This window comes from Dendrobates tinctorius, unplaced genomic scaffold (assembly GCF_039654945.1).
Source record: "Dendrobates tinctorius isolate UK_male_01 unplaced genomic scaffold, ASM3965494v1 ptg000073l, whole genome shotgun sequence".
NCBI lineage: Eukaryota > Metazoa > Chordata > Amphibia > Anura > Dendrobatidae > Dendrobates > Dendrobates tinctorius.
Genome location: NW_027361741.1, coordinates 38,893,858 through 38,911,620, shown reverse-complemented (window position 1 = coordinate 38,911,620; position 17,763 = coordinate 38,893,858). Strand labels below are relative to the sequence as shown.

The 17,763-nt window shown below is 42.4% G+C and overlaps 2 protein-coding genes across 3 annotated transcripts in view; one reads left to right on the top strand and one right to left on the bottom strand.

Annotated features, from left to right (window-relative positions):
* The window catches only part of RSPH14 (radial spoke head 14 homolog), a 301,306-nt gene that overhangs the window by 40,106 nt on the left and 243,437 nt on the right, over positions 1–17,763 (top strand). The window lies entirely within an intron of this gene.
* GNAZ (G protein subunit alpha z) overlaps positions 9,767–17,763 on the bottom strand; it is a 191,455-nt gene continuing 183,458 nt past the window's right edge. For both annotated transcript variants that reach the window (XM_073582820.1, XM_073582819.1), the window contains one exon: positions 9,767–12,965. In XM_073582820.1, the coding sequence (XP_073438921.1) occupies positions 12,621–12,965 (345 nt within the window). In that variant the 3' untranslated portion in view covers positions 9,767–12,620. The remainder of the gene's footprint in view (positions 12,966–17,763) is intronic.

Here is a 17,763-nt window from a genome sequence, read left to right as displayed (position 1 = left end):
AAATTTGCTATCATAATCTTTATTAAAACATTGAAATCTTGCAATTTTCACACAGGCCACCAAGCCTTTTTATGTACTCTAAACCTCTTGTTGTTTCAGGAAACACCACAAGTACATAGCCACTAAAAGCAGACTGACTAGAGAGGAGCTAATTGATTCAAATTTTACAAAAATACATATATTTTGGAGAATGCATTTTTTTTTTCTTTTTAATCGCTTCTTGCAAAATGGTGGCAAGCTGTGATCAACATTTTACTCCCCTCTCCTGCAGCTTTCACTGCCCGCTGACTGGTACACTGTGCCTCTGTTTTGTAATACCCCCGGGTCAGCAGATCACTATAGGCCAGAAGCCTTGGCCTAGAGTGAACACTGGGCCAGAGATGCAATGAGATGGAGACCTGGTCTGGGAGCAACGTGGACAGTCTCAAAAATAAGCAGTGAGGTAATTTTTTTTAACCATTTGCTGGCCACTCCTGCTGCTGCCTGCCAGCTGTCCAGTCCTCAGGACTTCTGTTTACTGTAGGTTGGTCTTCTGGCTGGTTGCAGGCCAGAGTTTACTGCTCATGCTCCAGGGCCTACTTGTGTGGAAATCCTGGACTAGAGTGGACACGGAGTTGTGACTTCAGGCCACAGAGGTTACTGCATATGCTTAGTTAACTCCGGGGCCTTCTTGCAGCCCAAAGCCCCAACCTAGAGTGAATAATGTGCCGAAGTTGTGATGTGATGGACCTGCAGAGCACCAGACCGTGAGCAACAAGGATGGCTGGAAAGGTGAGCATATATTTTTTTCTAAATTTGGCTGGCCACTTACCTTCCAGTCGCCCTCACCGCTCCCTGCCTTCTGTCCAGTCCTCTGTGTTTCTATCGCATTGCATCTTTGGACCAGTTTTAACTAGTCGGGGCTTTCGGACACAAGCAGGACACAGAGTTTATTGCCCTTGCTTCGGGTTCTACTGGCAGGTAGCCGTCTTAGCGAACACCAGGCTGAGACTACTGGCCATAGGCCCTGGTGGTTACTTTGCATACGCAGTGAATGCTGTGTCCTCCTACAGGTGGATGTCCTGATTTATGGCTTTAATCCCAATTGTGATTAAATCGGACGAATGCAATCCGATTGAAAATTGGATGGCATTCGTACCAATTTAATACTATGCTTGTGTTCTCAGTGGCATTTTTTTTTCTTGCTTTGATTGGATAACGATCAGCCGGAAAAAAAAAACCGCAGCATGCTGCGATTGCATACAATATTCGGACCACACGCATCCATATCATAGAATCATAGAGTTGGAAGGGACCTCCTGGGTCATCTGGTCCAACCCCCTGCTCAAAGCAGGATTCGCTAAATCATCCCAGTCAGATGTCTGTCCAGCCTCTGTTTGAAGACTTCCATTGAAGGAGAACTCACCACTTCTCGTGGCAGCCTGTTCCACTCATTGATCACTCTAACTGTCAAAAAGTTTTTTCTAATATCTAATCTGTGTCTCCTCCCATTCAGTTTCATCCCATTGCTTCTAGTCTTTCCTTGTGCAAATGAGAATAAAGTTGATCCTTCTACAATGTGACAGCCCTTTAGATATTTGTAGACAGCTATTAAGTCTCCTCTCAGTCTTCTCTTTTGCAAACTAAACATTCCCAAATCCTGCAACCTTTCCTCATAAGACAGGGTTTGCAGACCGGTCACCATTCTGGTCGCTCTTTTCTGAACTTGCTCCAGTTTGTTGATGTCTTTTTTAAAATGTGGTGCCCAAAACTGGACACAATATTCCAGATGAGGTCTCCAAAGAGGAGTAGAGGGAAATAATGACTTCACGTGATCTAGACTGTATGCTTCTGTTAATACATCCTAGAATTGCATTTGCCTTTTTTGCTGCTGCATCACACTGTTGACTCATATTCAGTCTGTGATCTATTAGTATACCCAAGTCTTTTTCACATGTGCTGTCACTTAGCCCTATTCCTCCCATTCTATATATGCTTTTTCCATTTTTATTGCCCAGATGTAGTACTTTGCATTTCTCCCTGTTAAAAACCATTCTGTTAGTTGCTGCCCACTTCTCCAGTTTATTTAAATCTTTTTGAATCCTCTCTCTCTCTTCTCTAGTATTAGCTATCCCTCCTAGCTTTGTGTCATCAGCAAATTTAATCAGTTTACCCTCAATTCCTTCATCTAAATCGTTGATAAAGATGTTGAACAATACAGGGCCCAGGACAGAGCCCTGTGGTACCCCACTTGAGACATTCTTCCAGCTGGATGTGCAGCCATTTACGACCACTCTTTGGGTCCGATCACTAAGCCAGTTATGAATCCACCTAACAGTTGCCTTGTCCATTCCATACTTAATCATTTTTTCAATAAGGATTGTATGAGAGACTTTGTCAAATGCTTTGCTGAAGTCAAGATATACTATATCTACAGCATTTCCTTGATCCACCCAATCAGTGATACCGTCATAGAAGGAAATTAAGTTAGTCTGACATGACTTATTAGTTACAAACCCATGCTGACTCTGTTTAATCACTTCATTCTTATCCAGGTATTGACATACATGTTGTTTAATAATTTGTTCAAAGATCTTTCCTGGTATAGAAGTCAGACTCACCGGCCTATAGTTACCTGGGTCCACCTTCTTCCCCTTTTTGAAGATAGGAACAACATTTGCTCTTCTCCAGTCTTCTGGCACTTCTCCTGTTCTCCAAGAATTTTCAAAGATTATAGAGAGGGGTTCAAAAATTTCTTCTGCTATCTCCTTCAGTACTCTGGGGTGTAATTCATCTGGACCTGGAGACTTGAATTCATTTAGGCTAGCTAAGTGTTTCCTCACTATCTTTCTGTTTATAGATATCCTTGACTCTTCTATTCCCTTAATAGGACAGTGAATAACAGTTGATGTTACATTTCCTTTCTTAGAGAAAACAGATGCAAAATAGGAATTTAAAAGTTCAGCCTTCTCAACATCCTGTCTTACCAATTCATCATTTTCATCCTGTAAAAATCCTATAGCATCTTTGACTTTTCTTTTACTTTTGACATATCCCCAAAATCCTTTATTATTGCTTTTGACATCTCTTGCAAGCCTCAATTCATTTTCAGCTTTAGCTAATCTGATTTGTGCCCTGCAGGTTCTGCAGACAGCATTATATTCTTCTTTAGATATGCCTCCCTCTTTCCATTTTATAAACATTTTTTTCTTCCTTTTTAGCATGTGCTTAAGTTCTGTGTTCATCCATCCTGGTTTCCTTAACTGCTTCCTATTCTTCCCTCTTTTCGGAATTGTTAACAACTGTGCTTTGAGAATTTCATTTTTCAAGATTTCCCATCCTTCCTGGACATTTTTGTCTTTAAGGATATCCAGCCATTGGATCCCTCCAATTCTCTTTCTGAATCCCTTAAAATCTGCCTTTCTGAAATCTAACCTTGACGTCTGAGTCTTCACAGGTCTTCCGCCTCTAGTTATCCAAAATTCTAAAATAGCATGGTCGCTACCTCCTAGGGTCCCAGCCACTTTTACCTCCTCAACCATTTCCTCCCTGTTTATAAGGATTAGATCCAAGGTAGCAGTTCCCCTTGTTTTCTCCCTTACCTTTTGGAAGATAAAGTTGTCAGCAAGAGAGGATAAGAATTTCCTTGACCTGTTAGTTTTGCCTGAGAGAGATTCCCAACAAATGTCTGGATAGTTGAAATCTCCCATGACAACTATGTCATATTTTTTGGAGAACTTGGCCATTTGATGCATAAAGAGTTCATCCATAGCTTCAGCTTGCACAGGCGGCCTGTAGTAAATGCCTACAATGGTGTCCTTTCCATTGTTCTGTCCTTGTATTCTTACCCAAACAGTTTCCACAGAACTCCCAGTCTCTGAAGCTTCAATCTCTGTGCAGATATACGCGTTTCTAACATACAATGCGACACCCCCTCCTCGTTTATCAAGTCTGTTTCTTGCAAATAAGTTGTATCCTTCTAGTCTTGTATTCCAATCATGTGTATTGTCCCACCAAGTTTCAGTGATTCCAATGACATCATATTTCTTTTCCTGTGTTAGTAGTTCCAATTCTCCTTGTTTGTTGCCCATGCTTTGTGCATTAGTATAGAAACATTTTAGTTTGTGATTGGTTTCTCTTTCTCCAATATTTTTATTAATTAGATTCTTTCGTCTTTGTTCTTCCTTTCCACTTCTAATAGCAGAGTTCTCAATAGCATTTGTCAGGTGTATGGCTTTTTCTGGTCTTTTGCTTCCCTTCCCATGTTGTTCTAGTTTAAAGCTCTCCTTACAAGTGTAGCAAGGCGACTTCCAAATAAATGCTTACCAGTCTTCGTAAGGTGCACCCCATCTCTAGCAAGTAGTCCATCGTATAAGTAGTTCACTCCGTGATCCAGAAATCCAAATCGTTGCTGACGGCACCATCGACGTAGCCAGTTGTTCACCTGCAGAATCTTATTCCACCTCCTTGTTCCATGGCCATCCACTGGGAGGATGGAAGAGAAGACCACCTGCGCTCCCAGTTCTTTCACTTTCTTGCCTAAGTCTTCAAAGTCTCTGCAGATGGTTTCCAGGTCGTTTCTTGCAGTGTCATTTGTCCCCACATGTAGTAGCAGGAATGGGTAGTCATCTGTAGGGAATGGGTAGTCATCATGGGTAGTCATCATGCATAAGTCTATGCATGCGTGTGTACCATTGCACTGCACTCGGATAGCACCTGAGTGCAGTGTGATTCCCACCGGCAGCAGAGGAGATGAAGAAATGAATTTCTCCGCGTGCTCCGATTCTCTGATGTGAGAGGATCTGAGCACAGACACTCGTCTCACGCTCGCAGCAGAGTGTCCTTAACATATCGCATCGGATGCGATACGCTGGTGTGACTCCCAGGGCTGTGGAGGCGTGGATTCGGTGTTCATTTTGGTAAAACTTGGAGTTGGTATAAAATAGACCGACTCCTAAAATATATAATACGTTGGGTCCAGTAGTAGAATGCAGGATGTGCTGTAAATGTTTTCATAAGAATTTGGGAAAGTTATGAAATGTCCTATAAATGTCTGTTTGGTTCCTGATCTGAGTATCTCGGGTTTTAGTGGAGATGAATCTGTGCTGCACTTTATGTACACGCTCAGTAGGGGGCAGTGCTGTGGAGTTGCAAAGTCGGTGGTTTGGCTTATCGACTCCCCCACCCTGGTGACTCCAGCCTTAGGCCATGTGCACACATTGAGTATTTGGGGAGTTTTTTACCCCAGTATTTGTAAGCCAAAACCAGGAGAGGAACAGTCAGAGGGAAAGTATAATAGAAAAACACGTCACCACTTCTGTATTATCACCCACTCCTGGTTTTGGCTTACACATACTGCGGTAAAAATCTCACCAAATACTTAATGTGTGCATGTGGCCTTGGAGTGAATACCAGGCTACAGATGTGACTTGATGGAGGCACGGAGGACCATACAGCAGGCAGACAGCAACTAAAAGGGCTTAATAGGTGAGTGGGATTTTTTTTTTTTTTTTTTTTTACAGGTCATGTTTATTATGCATTGAGGTCTGGAGAGATCCCAGAAAATAATAAGGAACGTTAAATACAGGGTGAATAACCTCTGCAAATTTAATTTCCCAGGAGAATCCATATGAACAGGCACATTTGAATTTGTCTGCTCCATTCTCTTCTGACTGACAATTTTTTGGATTGAATCATCTAATGAGCCTTTGCAAAAGTCATTGTGAAGGCAGGGGAGCAGGGTCAGCTGTGACATGGCCTATTGTGATTAATGGAGCCTGTGTTATCAGCTATATATGAAGTGGTTACTGGTCATTGTAATCCTGCCTCTGCTGATAAGGAGCCTGATGAAAACACTTTCTGAAAGGACATGAAGTAAAAGTCTAAAAAATTTCTAGTGGCCAGTGTGAAAATTTAGCTGGAACCACAAGTGCAGCAAGCTAGTCTGAATTTTTAAGAGCACAGAAACCTTATGGTTTGGACCCTCTTGCTTGTGTGAAATGTCTGAGGTGGTGTTGAAGCGGTGCTTCAAAATGTCTATAAATAAAAGATATTGCATACATATACTTTTTATATGTTAAAAAAAACAGTATACTTTCCAAAACTTTGATTACTTTGTGTCTTTCTTAAGATTGTTTACATACCGCAAATATTACTCACATCTGCATATAAATGTAATTAAAGCCATAAAAGTTGCAATACTTTAACTCTGAAGAATTGAGGGGTTTGAGATCAGGAAAGGCCACAATGCTTTCATTTTTCAATGGAGGTCCTAGTGGTTAGACCCACTGATTAGACATCAAAAACATATCCAACTGATATGACATGAATACTTAGGCCGTGGTCGGACTTGCGGGAACCTCGCACCTTAATACCTGGCACTCGGGACCGGAGTGTGTGGCTGCATGTATTTCTATGCACCTGAGCGCTCCAATCCGAGTGCCGGGTATTAAGGTGCGAGACTCATGCGAGTTTCTCACAAGTGTGACCCCGACCTTAGGGTGGAAAACCCCATTTAGGCTGTGTGCCCACGATGCGATTCTTAAGCGTTTTTGCCGTGATTTTCGACGCAAAAACGTTTAAAAAAACCTCATACAGAACGCATCCCATGCATTCCGCACATGCTGTGCTAATGCTGCGCTTTTTTCAGAGACAGAATCGCATTGCGGAAAAAAATCGCAGCATGCTCATTCTTTTTTGCGGAATCGCAAAGAATTGCCACAATTCTGCACCCATAGGAATGCAGAGGAATCGCTTACTTCCCGCATGTGGCTATGCCCACCATGCGCAAAGTTAAGCGTCTCATGTGCGGTTGGTACCCACAGTGTGGAGGAGAGGAGACTGTCCTCCAGGCCATGGGTACCATACTCCTGTAAAAAAAAAAAAAAAATAATAAAAAAAAAAAAATCGGGGTATATTTACCTTCCGGCGTCACGCGCTGCATTCCCGGCCTAAGCGTTCCCAGTAATGCCTTGCGGCAAGGTCCTGTGATGACGTAGTCTCGCGTTACTCTAGCAGTCTCGTGAGATCGCTATAGCAACGCGAAACTACGTCATCACAGGTCTCGCAAGGCATCGCTAGGACCGGGAGCGTCGCTGAGACCGCGCGGGACATCAGAAGGTAAATATACCCCGATTTTTTTATCATTTTTAACATTCTATCTTTTACTACTGATGCCGCATAGGCGGCCTCAATAGTAAAAACCTGGTCACACTTGTCAAACACTATGTGTTTGACGAGTGTGACCAACCTGTCAATCACTTTCCAAGCGATGCTTCAAATTGCTTGGAAAGTGCTTGAATATTGCACGCGGAAATCGCGAACATAATCGCAGTAAAAAACGCACGATTTCTGGGAAGGAGTCCGGTTTTGAGTGTCCGGATTAAAACGCAACGTGGGCACATAGCCTTACGGTGTTATGGTGACGAGATGAATCAAGTGACAGAAAAGCTGGATGTGATTTAATTTACCAGAGATATGAGTAGCAGATTTAAGGATTATTCTTAATGAGTAGAGGATTATCCTGAGCAATGCCACAAGCCTGTCACTATGTAAAGCAACACTCCCTATGCCCGATATTACAGAATCTACCAGAGAAGTATTTATTTGTACCTTCGGCCTCATTCAGACATCAGTTCTCTTTTTTTTCTCTCATACAGGAAAAAAAAAAAAAAAGTGGATCAAATTTTAATCAGTGTTTTGGGTTAGATTTTCATCAGTATCTCCATTTTTACCATCAGTTTTTCATTAGCGATTTTCACTCATGGAAAAATAAATTGCCAAGTCTCTCCTGTACATTAAAATGTCAAAAAACATACCGTGCTTGGATTGCACATGGATGCCCTCTGTGCACAATTCATGATTTTATGACTCCAAAGAATTGGAGAGTCTAATTTGTGACTTGTAACAAAAAGGACACTTGGTTATGGACACATGAATAGCACCATACAATATAATGGGAACGTGTTCTAATGGCGATTTGAAGCTATATGTTAAAAAAATATATTAAATATGAATGAGGCCTTAAATGTGAGCAAAATCTGAATTTTCCATTTTTGCTTTTCTGATCAACTTTAATTGATTATTTTCTTCACTTGGAAACATGCATAGGTTGTATAAATGCAAGTAAAGATAACCGATCGCCAAGCTAGACCCATTGAAAGGCTTCTGAAAAGGCATGGGCATTATGCAGTGAAGCAAATCCCACTAGGTTAATTGGCCAAGTGGGATCATCTTGCAGGCTCTACATCTTATTTAGAAGAATTTTGCCAAGCAGCTTGGCGTCGGGTAATCTCAGCCAAGAAGGATGGGGGTTTGGACACAGCAGTGCACACATTCTCCTGATCAGATTTCTGGAGGTGCTTATTCACAACACACTAAGGGTATGTCCACGTGATGTCTTTCTCAGGCGGATTCCACATGAAGAAGCGCTAAGAAATACTCCAAAAAAGGTGCACAGCAATGTCACCATGACTTGCAAAGCATATGTTCTGTCTTTTGTCACTTAAAAGAAGTGACCTGACATTCTTCAGTATGGATGCCGCCAATACGTTACCTATGGAATCAAACTCTGCCATGATGAAAGACATCCAGATTGTTGTCAAAGAAGTTGTTTCAGGAAAACGCAAGCTTTTCAAAAAAGGATGCAGTTACGCTGGCTTCTGGAAAATGCTATGTGACAACACCTCAACTCCTAGGCATGGTCTTTAGGATAGTTGCAAAATTCATATATCTGTAACATTACCAGAAATCAGGGCTGTGGAGCCGGTGTCCTTTTTTGGTGGAGTCAGAATAAAGTGGACCGACTCAGACTTCTAAACTATGTAATACACTGGGTCCAGTAGTACACTGTAGGATGTGCTGTAAATGTTTTCATAAGAATTTGGAAAGTCATGAAATGTCCTATAAATGTCTGGTCTGTTCCTAATCTAAGCATCTAGGCCTGAGGTGAGGAACCATTTTTTTTTGCCAAAGGCCATTTGGATATTTAAGCCATCCTTAGGGTGCAATTTGTACGGCCCCCAAAGGCTGGGTTCACACTGCGTTAAGGGTGTACGTTTAACGCATCCGTTACATAGCGGCATTAACGCTATGTAACGGATGCGTTAACGCACCCATAGACGAGTGCATCGCTAACGCATGCCATAATCGGCATGCGTTAGCGATGTGCCGTCATTCTGTGATGGACCCTCGGACATGGTCTGCAGCGTCTGAAGGTCCATCACTGCTAGCGCAGATGAAGCATCTGCGCTAGCAAGATCACATAACATGATCACAAATCAGGAGTAGCATTATCGCAGTCCACCAACTCTGTGTGTTGAGCGGACTGCATTAACGCAATGTGAACCTAGCCTAACTCTGCCCACAAAGTATGTCCTGACGCTGGCCTTGGTGTCAGGACGTAATCTTTCATTGCATGCGCCTTAGCGATCAGCAGTAAGTACTGTGGGCGCGTGCTCACAGAGCAGGAAGAAATGAATGGGCCGGCAGCCAAGAAAATACAGTTGAGGGCCCATGTTTTGCAGTCCCTAGGAATCTGCCCTGGGGCCGGTTAAAAGGTCATAGAAGGAGGTAGACGGCCCTCGGGCCGGAGTTTCCTAACCCCTGATCTCGGCTTTTAGTAGAGATGAACCTGTGCTGCCCTTGGTGTACAGTAGGGGGCAGTGCTGTGGTGTCAGAATCAGGGAAACTGAGGATTCAGAGGTTTGGCTTACAGACTTCCGCAGCCTTGTCAGAAACCTAACCTGAAAAACAACCAATTAGGCATGAAGGAGAATGAAACACAAAGTTAACCATTCAGAATCTTTATTTCCCTTTCGCCAGTAGAGATTTCATTCTGAAATTGTAGTGTCATTAGTCTTCAGGGGCGAAGAGGCCTGCAAGGCACCCTGGGCAGTGCCAGGTAACAGGTCCATACAGTGTGTTGCAGGCATCATGGACCCTGAGGATATAAGCCCTTGGCAGAGGAGTCATACACTTTTTATAGGGGGGAGTTGTGTTTTCGGGGGGACACTGTGTGACTCGAGTTACACATGAAGCTGGAAGGAGAGGAATTTACACACTGAGTGGATGTGCTTTACACGGTCTCAACTTATTTACACACAGACTTCACACAGACATCCAGAGCCAGCAGCCCTACTGCCAGAAAATGGAGACTAGCCTTATGATGGGCCTATGGAGTATCACACTTTCAGCTCCCGAAAACCTTGTAAAAAGCAAAAATGTGAAGATATTGTTCATATTGCTCCACTGATGCATCTCTAAAAACGGACTGCTGCAGTTTAAGGGAAAGAAAAGCCAGGCCTTGCCACAATGTCTGTATTACCATAGAAAGTCTTTGTCTCTCAGTGTAAATACTCAAAAGCTGAAAGCTTCTTCTCATTCTTTTGTATGTTTTTTCTTTTTTTGCAAAATAAATAGCCAGTGTTCTATGTTCCAGTGTTTCTTTGCTTTTTTTTTTTCTATATATCTTTTTTGCTTCATAAACAAAAAGTAAAGCACGTCTTTAAAATGTCTTAATGTCCCCCTTTTTTTGTTTGTAAAAAACAGCATGGGATGTTGTAGGAAAAAAAACAAAACAAAACTTGACAGTTGTATTTGTGAGAGCAATCTGCTGTTGGAGCCTGTTCCAAGCCGTCCTTGCGTCTTTCCTGGTTGAGGAGATGGTTGGGTTATAAGGATATTACCTTGAAACAAAGCGGCAGAGGACAGGCTCTTCTAGTGCAGATACGGGTGTACAAAATATAGGTTTAGAAAGTAAAAAGGTCTTCATAGTGACCAAGCTTTGTGTTCAGATGCAACAGAGAGCAGCTGCAAAACAGGATTACAATCCGAGAGGCCCATTTGCCACATTGAAATCGAGAAGGTGAAGACAGTAGAAAGTCCTTCTGGTACATATATTAGCAATCGTAAGGCAGTAAACACTGGGGAGCGATCCTGGCCTAGACCATGAGAAGGACAAACTGTTGGAGAGCTTGGCCTGCTGCGTTTTAACAGCAAGGTCATTTGGCATGCTGTAGGTTACCATTCTAGAACATAGCAGTATATTGTATACTGCCTTCCAGAAGACAAAACATCCTGGAGAAATACTATTGATATGGTGTCATCAAAACAGCACATCTTACTACTAGTTCCAGAAGTATTTCACCTTCTTTCCAGCAGCATCTGTGTAACACCATTGATAATCTGAAAAAATCAGACAAAGCAGTTAAATGGGTAGTACAGGATTTTCTAAGACTTGCCAGGACACAAGGGACCCTCTACAATAACCATATGAATTACAGTCTATTGATCCCGGAGTCCTGCTGATCTTTGTCAGCTACCCTCTGGTTTCTAAGCTTGGACTAGTCTTGTGACTGCCGTAGCCATTGCCAAAACTAGGTAGTGGGAATGTCACCATTGTAGGCCCGTTAAAGCCTGGTGAAACCATTAGAGCTTGTGGGGTTTATTAAAGAGAGAATCTGTCAGCAAGTTGAAGCGCTCAGTGCACCCTTGGCATGGCCACACAATCAAGTGCGCCTTTTCACCTACTTGTTTTCAATCTATCTCTGTCCTCTGACTCTCTAAAGCCAAAACTGTCAATCAAAGAAGACGGAGGCAGATAGAGAGAGAAACAAGCAGGTGGGAAAGTTCACTGAAATGTTTGGCCAAACCATGGGTGCTCCGAGTGCCTGTATGAACAGTCATACTGTGCTGAAAAGAGTCCCTTTAATCATGCATTGTGTGTGCGCGTATGTTCTAGTGCATATGTTTTTTCTAGTGCGTGTGTTCCAGCGTGTGCATGTTCTAGTGCGTGCATGTTAAATATGTTAATCTGGAAAAAAATGAACAATTGTTGCTGTTCTCCTGCCTTTCGAGCAGTGTATGACGGAGGAGTAGCCGATCCAGATGGAGGGTGAAAACAGAGACGTAGGTTCATCATAGTACATCACTTGGGAATGTGGTTGTGACTGTTTTTGGTTTATCTTGTCCCATCTCCGTATGAAGTAAGGCTACATGAATAAGACAAGCTATTGGCACCTTGATTTGTAGAAAGTGTTAAGCTGCAGCCATAGTTGGACCAAAGAAAAAAGAAATATCTTGTATTGCAGCTATAAAGTTGCAAATGTACAACAATTTTAAATACATATTCAAATATATAACCCTGTGTAGCTTTGGCACGTATAGTAGGTGCCAGGCCTAGCTGGAATAATTCTTGATTGTTTGATCGGTGCTGGCAATAAAGCATCCTTTCCGACAGAACCTAGTGACATTTGGGACTTCTGCCTAGCTGACATACCTTAGATTCCCATTGGTAGCCAGTAACCTTTTCTCAAACGGAGCTTGTTGCAGGTTTACTACATCGGGCACCAGTCAAGCACAGTAGATCCACACACAACACGCACACACCACACATACTTGATACAGGGAGCAAATAAAATAAAAAAATTTCTGATCTGATACCAGAAAAATCCAGATCACCCTTATAGTCTGAAGACATCAAGTTTGTGTGGGTGAGGGCTTCACTCTGGACTTTCAGTGCTGTATGTGGGGACCTTCTGGACCTGGCCTCACCCCTTACTTAGTGTTTGCTTTAACCCCTGGCATGTAGTGTCAGGGATAAGGACGTGCCCTATTTCCTTTGCAGGCTCCAGGGGAAACACTTAGCACAGTCCAATGTATTTGAGATTGTTCTGGATAATAACATCTGTCACTGCGTCAAACACAAACTGAATGTTGCTGGTGTCCGTAGCGCAGGTGAAGTGTGAATAAATCTCCTTGGTCTCCTTGTTACGATTCAAGTCCTCAAACTGACGCTGTATGTAGACTGCCGCTTCCTCATACGTATTCTGTCCCTTATAGTCGGGGAAGCAGATGGTGAGTGGGATGCGTCGAATCTTCTCAGCTAAGAGGTCCTTCTTGTTAAGGAAGAGGATTAGAGAAGTGTTGATAAACCAATTGTTGTTGCAGATGGAGTCAAACAGGCGAAGGCTTTCTGCCATGCGGCTCTGTATAGAAAAGAAAAGAGAGCTGTAAGTTATACATACAGTATAATACGCAGGTATTAACAAATCTTCCCAATAAAGTTCTGGAGAAGGCTTTCATGTAAAATTCTTAAACCACAAGATGAAATTCTGAAGGCAGTTACAGCATTTGTGGGTGCAATAGTTGAATTAGTTGCCAATCATACAGTCAAATATGTAGACTCACATTATAAAACATTTAGAATGTTAAAACTTCTGATTTTATACATATTTTTAAAGCAAATCGGTCACCCGATTTCACATTAATAGCTCTACAGATTATATTAATCTTGGATTTGATGAGGCTGGTGCACTTACTTTGAAAATCCATACCAATTAACAGTGGGGTACCACAGAGGGTCAATATTGGGCCCTCTTCTTTTAAACATATTTGGAAGATAGATAGATATTTAGTAGAATTTTAAATATTTGAAGAGGATACTAAATTCGTCAAGGCAATAAACAGAGGAGGATAAGTTAATATTGCAGAAGGATTTATATAAACTGGAAGCTTGAGCAGAGAAACTGCATTGAAGTTTAATTTAGATAAATGTACGGGAAAGATATATATCTTTGTACCGTGTTAGCCAGTAGATAGAAAAATATGTAGAATTGAGAGTACTCGATGGTTGATAGTAAAAAATTGCAAGCTTTCCCAACTACTCAAGTCTCTTCAGGCATATAGACGAATACAAAATCTGAAGAATCACATTTATACACAAGACAGCACAGAAATAATGAAATAGATAAGACAAGTGACGTGAAACTGAACTATCATTAAGGGAGAGTGATAAACAGTTGTGGCCATAAATATTGGAACAGTTCATAGACAAGGAGTGTGAAAAAGTTTTATTGTCTTCTGATTGTGGTCTGGTTCTGTGTTGTGTGATAACCCCAGAAGGTCTTAGGATCAAATTCCTTAGCTGATGTAAAAATACATAAATCCATGTGACACATTCATTCATGCACTGAGTGTGTCAAAGGTCTTCATGAGTTTATACTCCCAGACTCTCCTGTCTCTCTGAGATTGGGTACTATATTCTATGATGGGATGTTAATCCAGGGACTACTCCGATTGCTGTATCAGAAGTCAGGATTTAATTTTTTTTCCCGAATCTGGGGCAATTTGCTTTTGCCTTCCTCTGCATCAACATTTTACATTATAGGTAGAAGTTAATAGACTGGTCCCTTCTTTCAGCCTTCAAACTACGCAACCAAGATATAAATACCAAGAAAACGGAAACTAAATCATGCCATATAAGAGTTCAAATAGGGGAGCTTGACCCCCTACTACTGCGATCGTTGCCTCTTCTGTTTCTCTGCCCTGACTTGTTCACAATGGGGAGGGGAGTATAACAGGGAGCTGCTGCATATAACTCTATGGGAGACATAGAAACAGCGGAACGCTTGCCTGAGGATGGCCAAAAATATGTAATATTGCTAGAGTATATACCTGCTATGAATAGAACCCCCCGCCCCCGTACGGATCACATCCTGTATTTGTTTATTCAGATCAGTATGCTTTTTAGAGAACAAGGGCCTGGGCAGAAATCCCATATTACAGACACTTCCGTGTCCTTGTAACCGGTGCCCAGGTGGCTCCCTGCTCCTGCTAGATAATTAACAAGCCAATAGCAATGATAAGCGAGAGTATGCCGCAGGTGACGGAGCCCACTGTGTGCACTCACATTCCAGTAATGTCACGGATCCCCCCAGGTAACATTGCAGCCACCACAATTCTAATTAATGTTGCAGACTTTGTATGAAGAATTAGCATGCATATGGCTCCAATATGGCTCGCTAACCTAGAAATGTTATCCTGATAGTTTGACAATAAACGGTGCTTTCCATATGAGATCTCTCAGCAAGCAAGATTAATAAATGTCTCATACAGAATTAAATCATTGTAATAGTGTAATTTAATTTATTCAATGGCATAATTTATTAATACGGACGCTTGGGCTAATAAAACGCCAGGTTGCACCAAGATTGTTAATTACTTAATTAGTCACGCTGCGGCCCTACCTAATATACAGTCACATGCATCAAAAAGGGCGCATAGACTTCTGACCAGTTGTGTGTAGAGAAAGCCTGCTCTTGACTACAAGACAACGTCTGATTATTGGATTTTTAGCAATAAAAGACCATAAAGTCTTTTATCTAGGTTGCTGTGACGGATTACATTGTTTTTTTCTTCTGCAGCAGCCAGTGCTAAATATAATTAAAGTACCACTCCAGTGTTTTTTTTATTTTTTTATTTCAAAGCAGGAGTGGTGCTACCGAGTTCCTTGCACCTAGTCTTATACTTACCAGCCGCCTCCTCCAGCTCTTCCCGGCGCCGCCATGTTGTGATCACAACTTGCGACTGACCGCAAATCTTGGATAACGGTCACAAGCTCTCAATGCAAGTCTATGACATCCTCGTTCCGGCTCTCACAGACTTACATTGAAAAGTGACTTGTGGCTCATTCCAGCAAACACTGGAGCGATCCAGCAGGTTACAAACTGCTGGAGACTGCCTGGAGTGGCGCTGATAAAAGACAAAGACAGCAGCTGGTGATATAAGACCGGGAACTTAGATTAGTAGCACCACTCCGGCACTGCAACAAAAGAAAAAAAAAAAACACTGAAGTGGCGCTTTACTTTGTCAATCTCTCCACTGAACATTGCAGGTTTGTTATTTTTTCTTAACCACATATTAATTAGTTAGGGGCCAAATTGTTATGTCAAGTGCCGGATGCAGCTCATCAATATTCTGTTGGGGCAGACATCTGCTCTGACGAAATAATACAGACACATAACGCAACAATGTCACATCATCGTCAGGGAACAGTGGCCCGGACATTACCGAACGGCGCCACTGCCGGAGGCAATAATCCAAACAAGCGTGGGCATGAGATTTCTGAATCACCTAGCTTTTGCCGATACTGTAAAAAACAGCTTTTTTGCAGGCGGAAAAAACAAACAAAAACACAGGCTACGTTCACAGCGTTTTTTGTAGCCTCTTTTTTTCCCTCCTCAAGATCAGTTTTGATGTTCCACAAATAAATGGAACAAAGCTTTAACTGCTACACTGCACAATTTTAGGCACGTGATGGTCTAAAATGGTTCTCTGGGAATAGGAAAGGAAAAGTCAGTATACAAATATTCCTAGGTATATTTAACCCTTTCATGACCGAGTGATTTTCTATATTTGCTTTATTGTAGGACGCATGTTCGCTGCATCCAAAATGCTGCGTTTTAATCACGCATCTGCGTGTGTTCATTGAACCATGCAGATTTACTGCATGTAATGAATGGCTATGGGGGAGACTACATAGCAGCGCAGCTGCAGATACTTGAAATGTTGCTGCTTGCAAACGCGCGCCGGGGGAGAGTTTACGCAACGTTAAATAGAAGCACAATGGGCATGGGATTTAATGGAAATCCCATCCACCGTGCTTGTAACCTAGAAAGCAGCGTCTTTAGACTCAGCGCAGGTGAGATGCGTCCAAAACACTGATCGTGGGCACACACTCTAACACTACAGCTACAAATGAATGATACAAGTGAACAAGAGACACTCTCGCCCCCACTATTTCAGTCTGTAGGACTTTCTACATATTCCTGAAACCAAAAAATCTTGTAGAAATCCACAATTCTCCTGCTGATCTGGTCTATTTTCAGCTAAGGAATGGCTGTGGGTTCAGTGATAAATTAAAGTGGTTTGGCTTAAAGGAGTTTTCCATGCCAGGTTATCTTTTTGTCCCCTCTGGGATCCTGATGCCTCTGTAGGACACCCGATTTGTTGACATGTAGTACCTCTGGTCTGCTCTAAAAAACCTGTTCCTTGAGCCTAAACTCTTGCCACACACTTCGGCAAACCAAGGGCAGCATGAATTTGAGCCAGATTGCACAATTGTAGCCAGGTATGTTTTACGGTAAAATGCGCCAGTGTTTCAGAGATAACATAGTATAAAGAGATGGGCGTACTACCCAAGCCCATTTTTCTCAACCGAGAAGTAGGCAACAATCCATAACACTTAGAACCATATAGATCATGCAGCAATTACGTTGCAAAGAGATCAAGAGAGTGTACTCAAATGCATGAAATAAAATACGTAAATGCTTTTGTCAGGAACACCGCACTGAACTTGCTCACTGAGCCAGTGCGCGTGTCCTGAGTAAAGCGAACAGTGCTCAAAGATACCTGTGGAGCGGGCAGCAACCGAGTAGATGCATACTTCAGAGACGCAGGACCTGAAGCACGTGACTGCTAGGGGCGTGGCCTAAACTCCAGGGAGCTAGGAGCTGCAAGATAACTCCAAGCAGGGTAACTGCGAGACAAAGTTACCAAGGGGCATAGACAGAGAATAGTCAAGACGTAGCCAGTGAGTCATACACAGAGATAGCTGCAAGATACCAAAGGGGCGAGCAGAGAGTAGTCAGGTCACAGGCAATGAGTCATACACAGATAATAACGCAGTACAAAATCAACAGGCAAACTCACAACGGGAGACAGAACCGGGTCAGAACCATATAAACAAGCTATAGCAACAAACAGGCACACAGGGGTCAGCACACTAGGCCAAAGGCAGAAGTATAACTGTCAGGGATTGAAGCTTCCCAGGGGTTTAAGAAGCTCTCCCAGAACCAGAAAGAGGCCACAATCATTAACCCCAGGTGTGCAGGTCAAAAACCTGCACCGAGCTCCATACATTAACCCCAGGTGTGCAGCTCAAAAACCTGCACTGGGATCATGACAGCTTTATTTAAAAAATAAATAAATAGACAAAACACTATA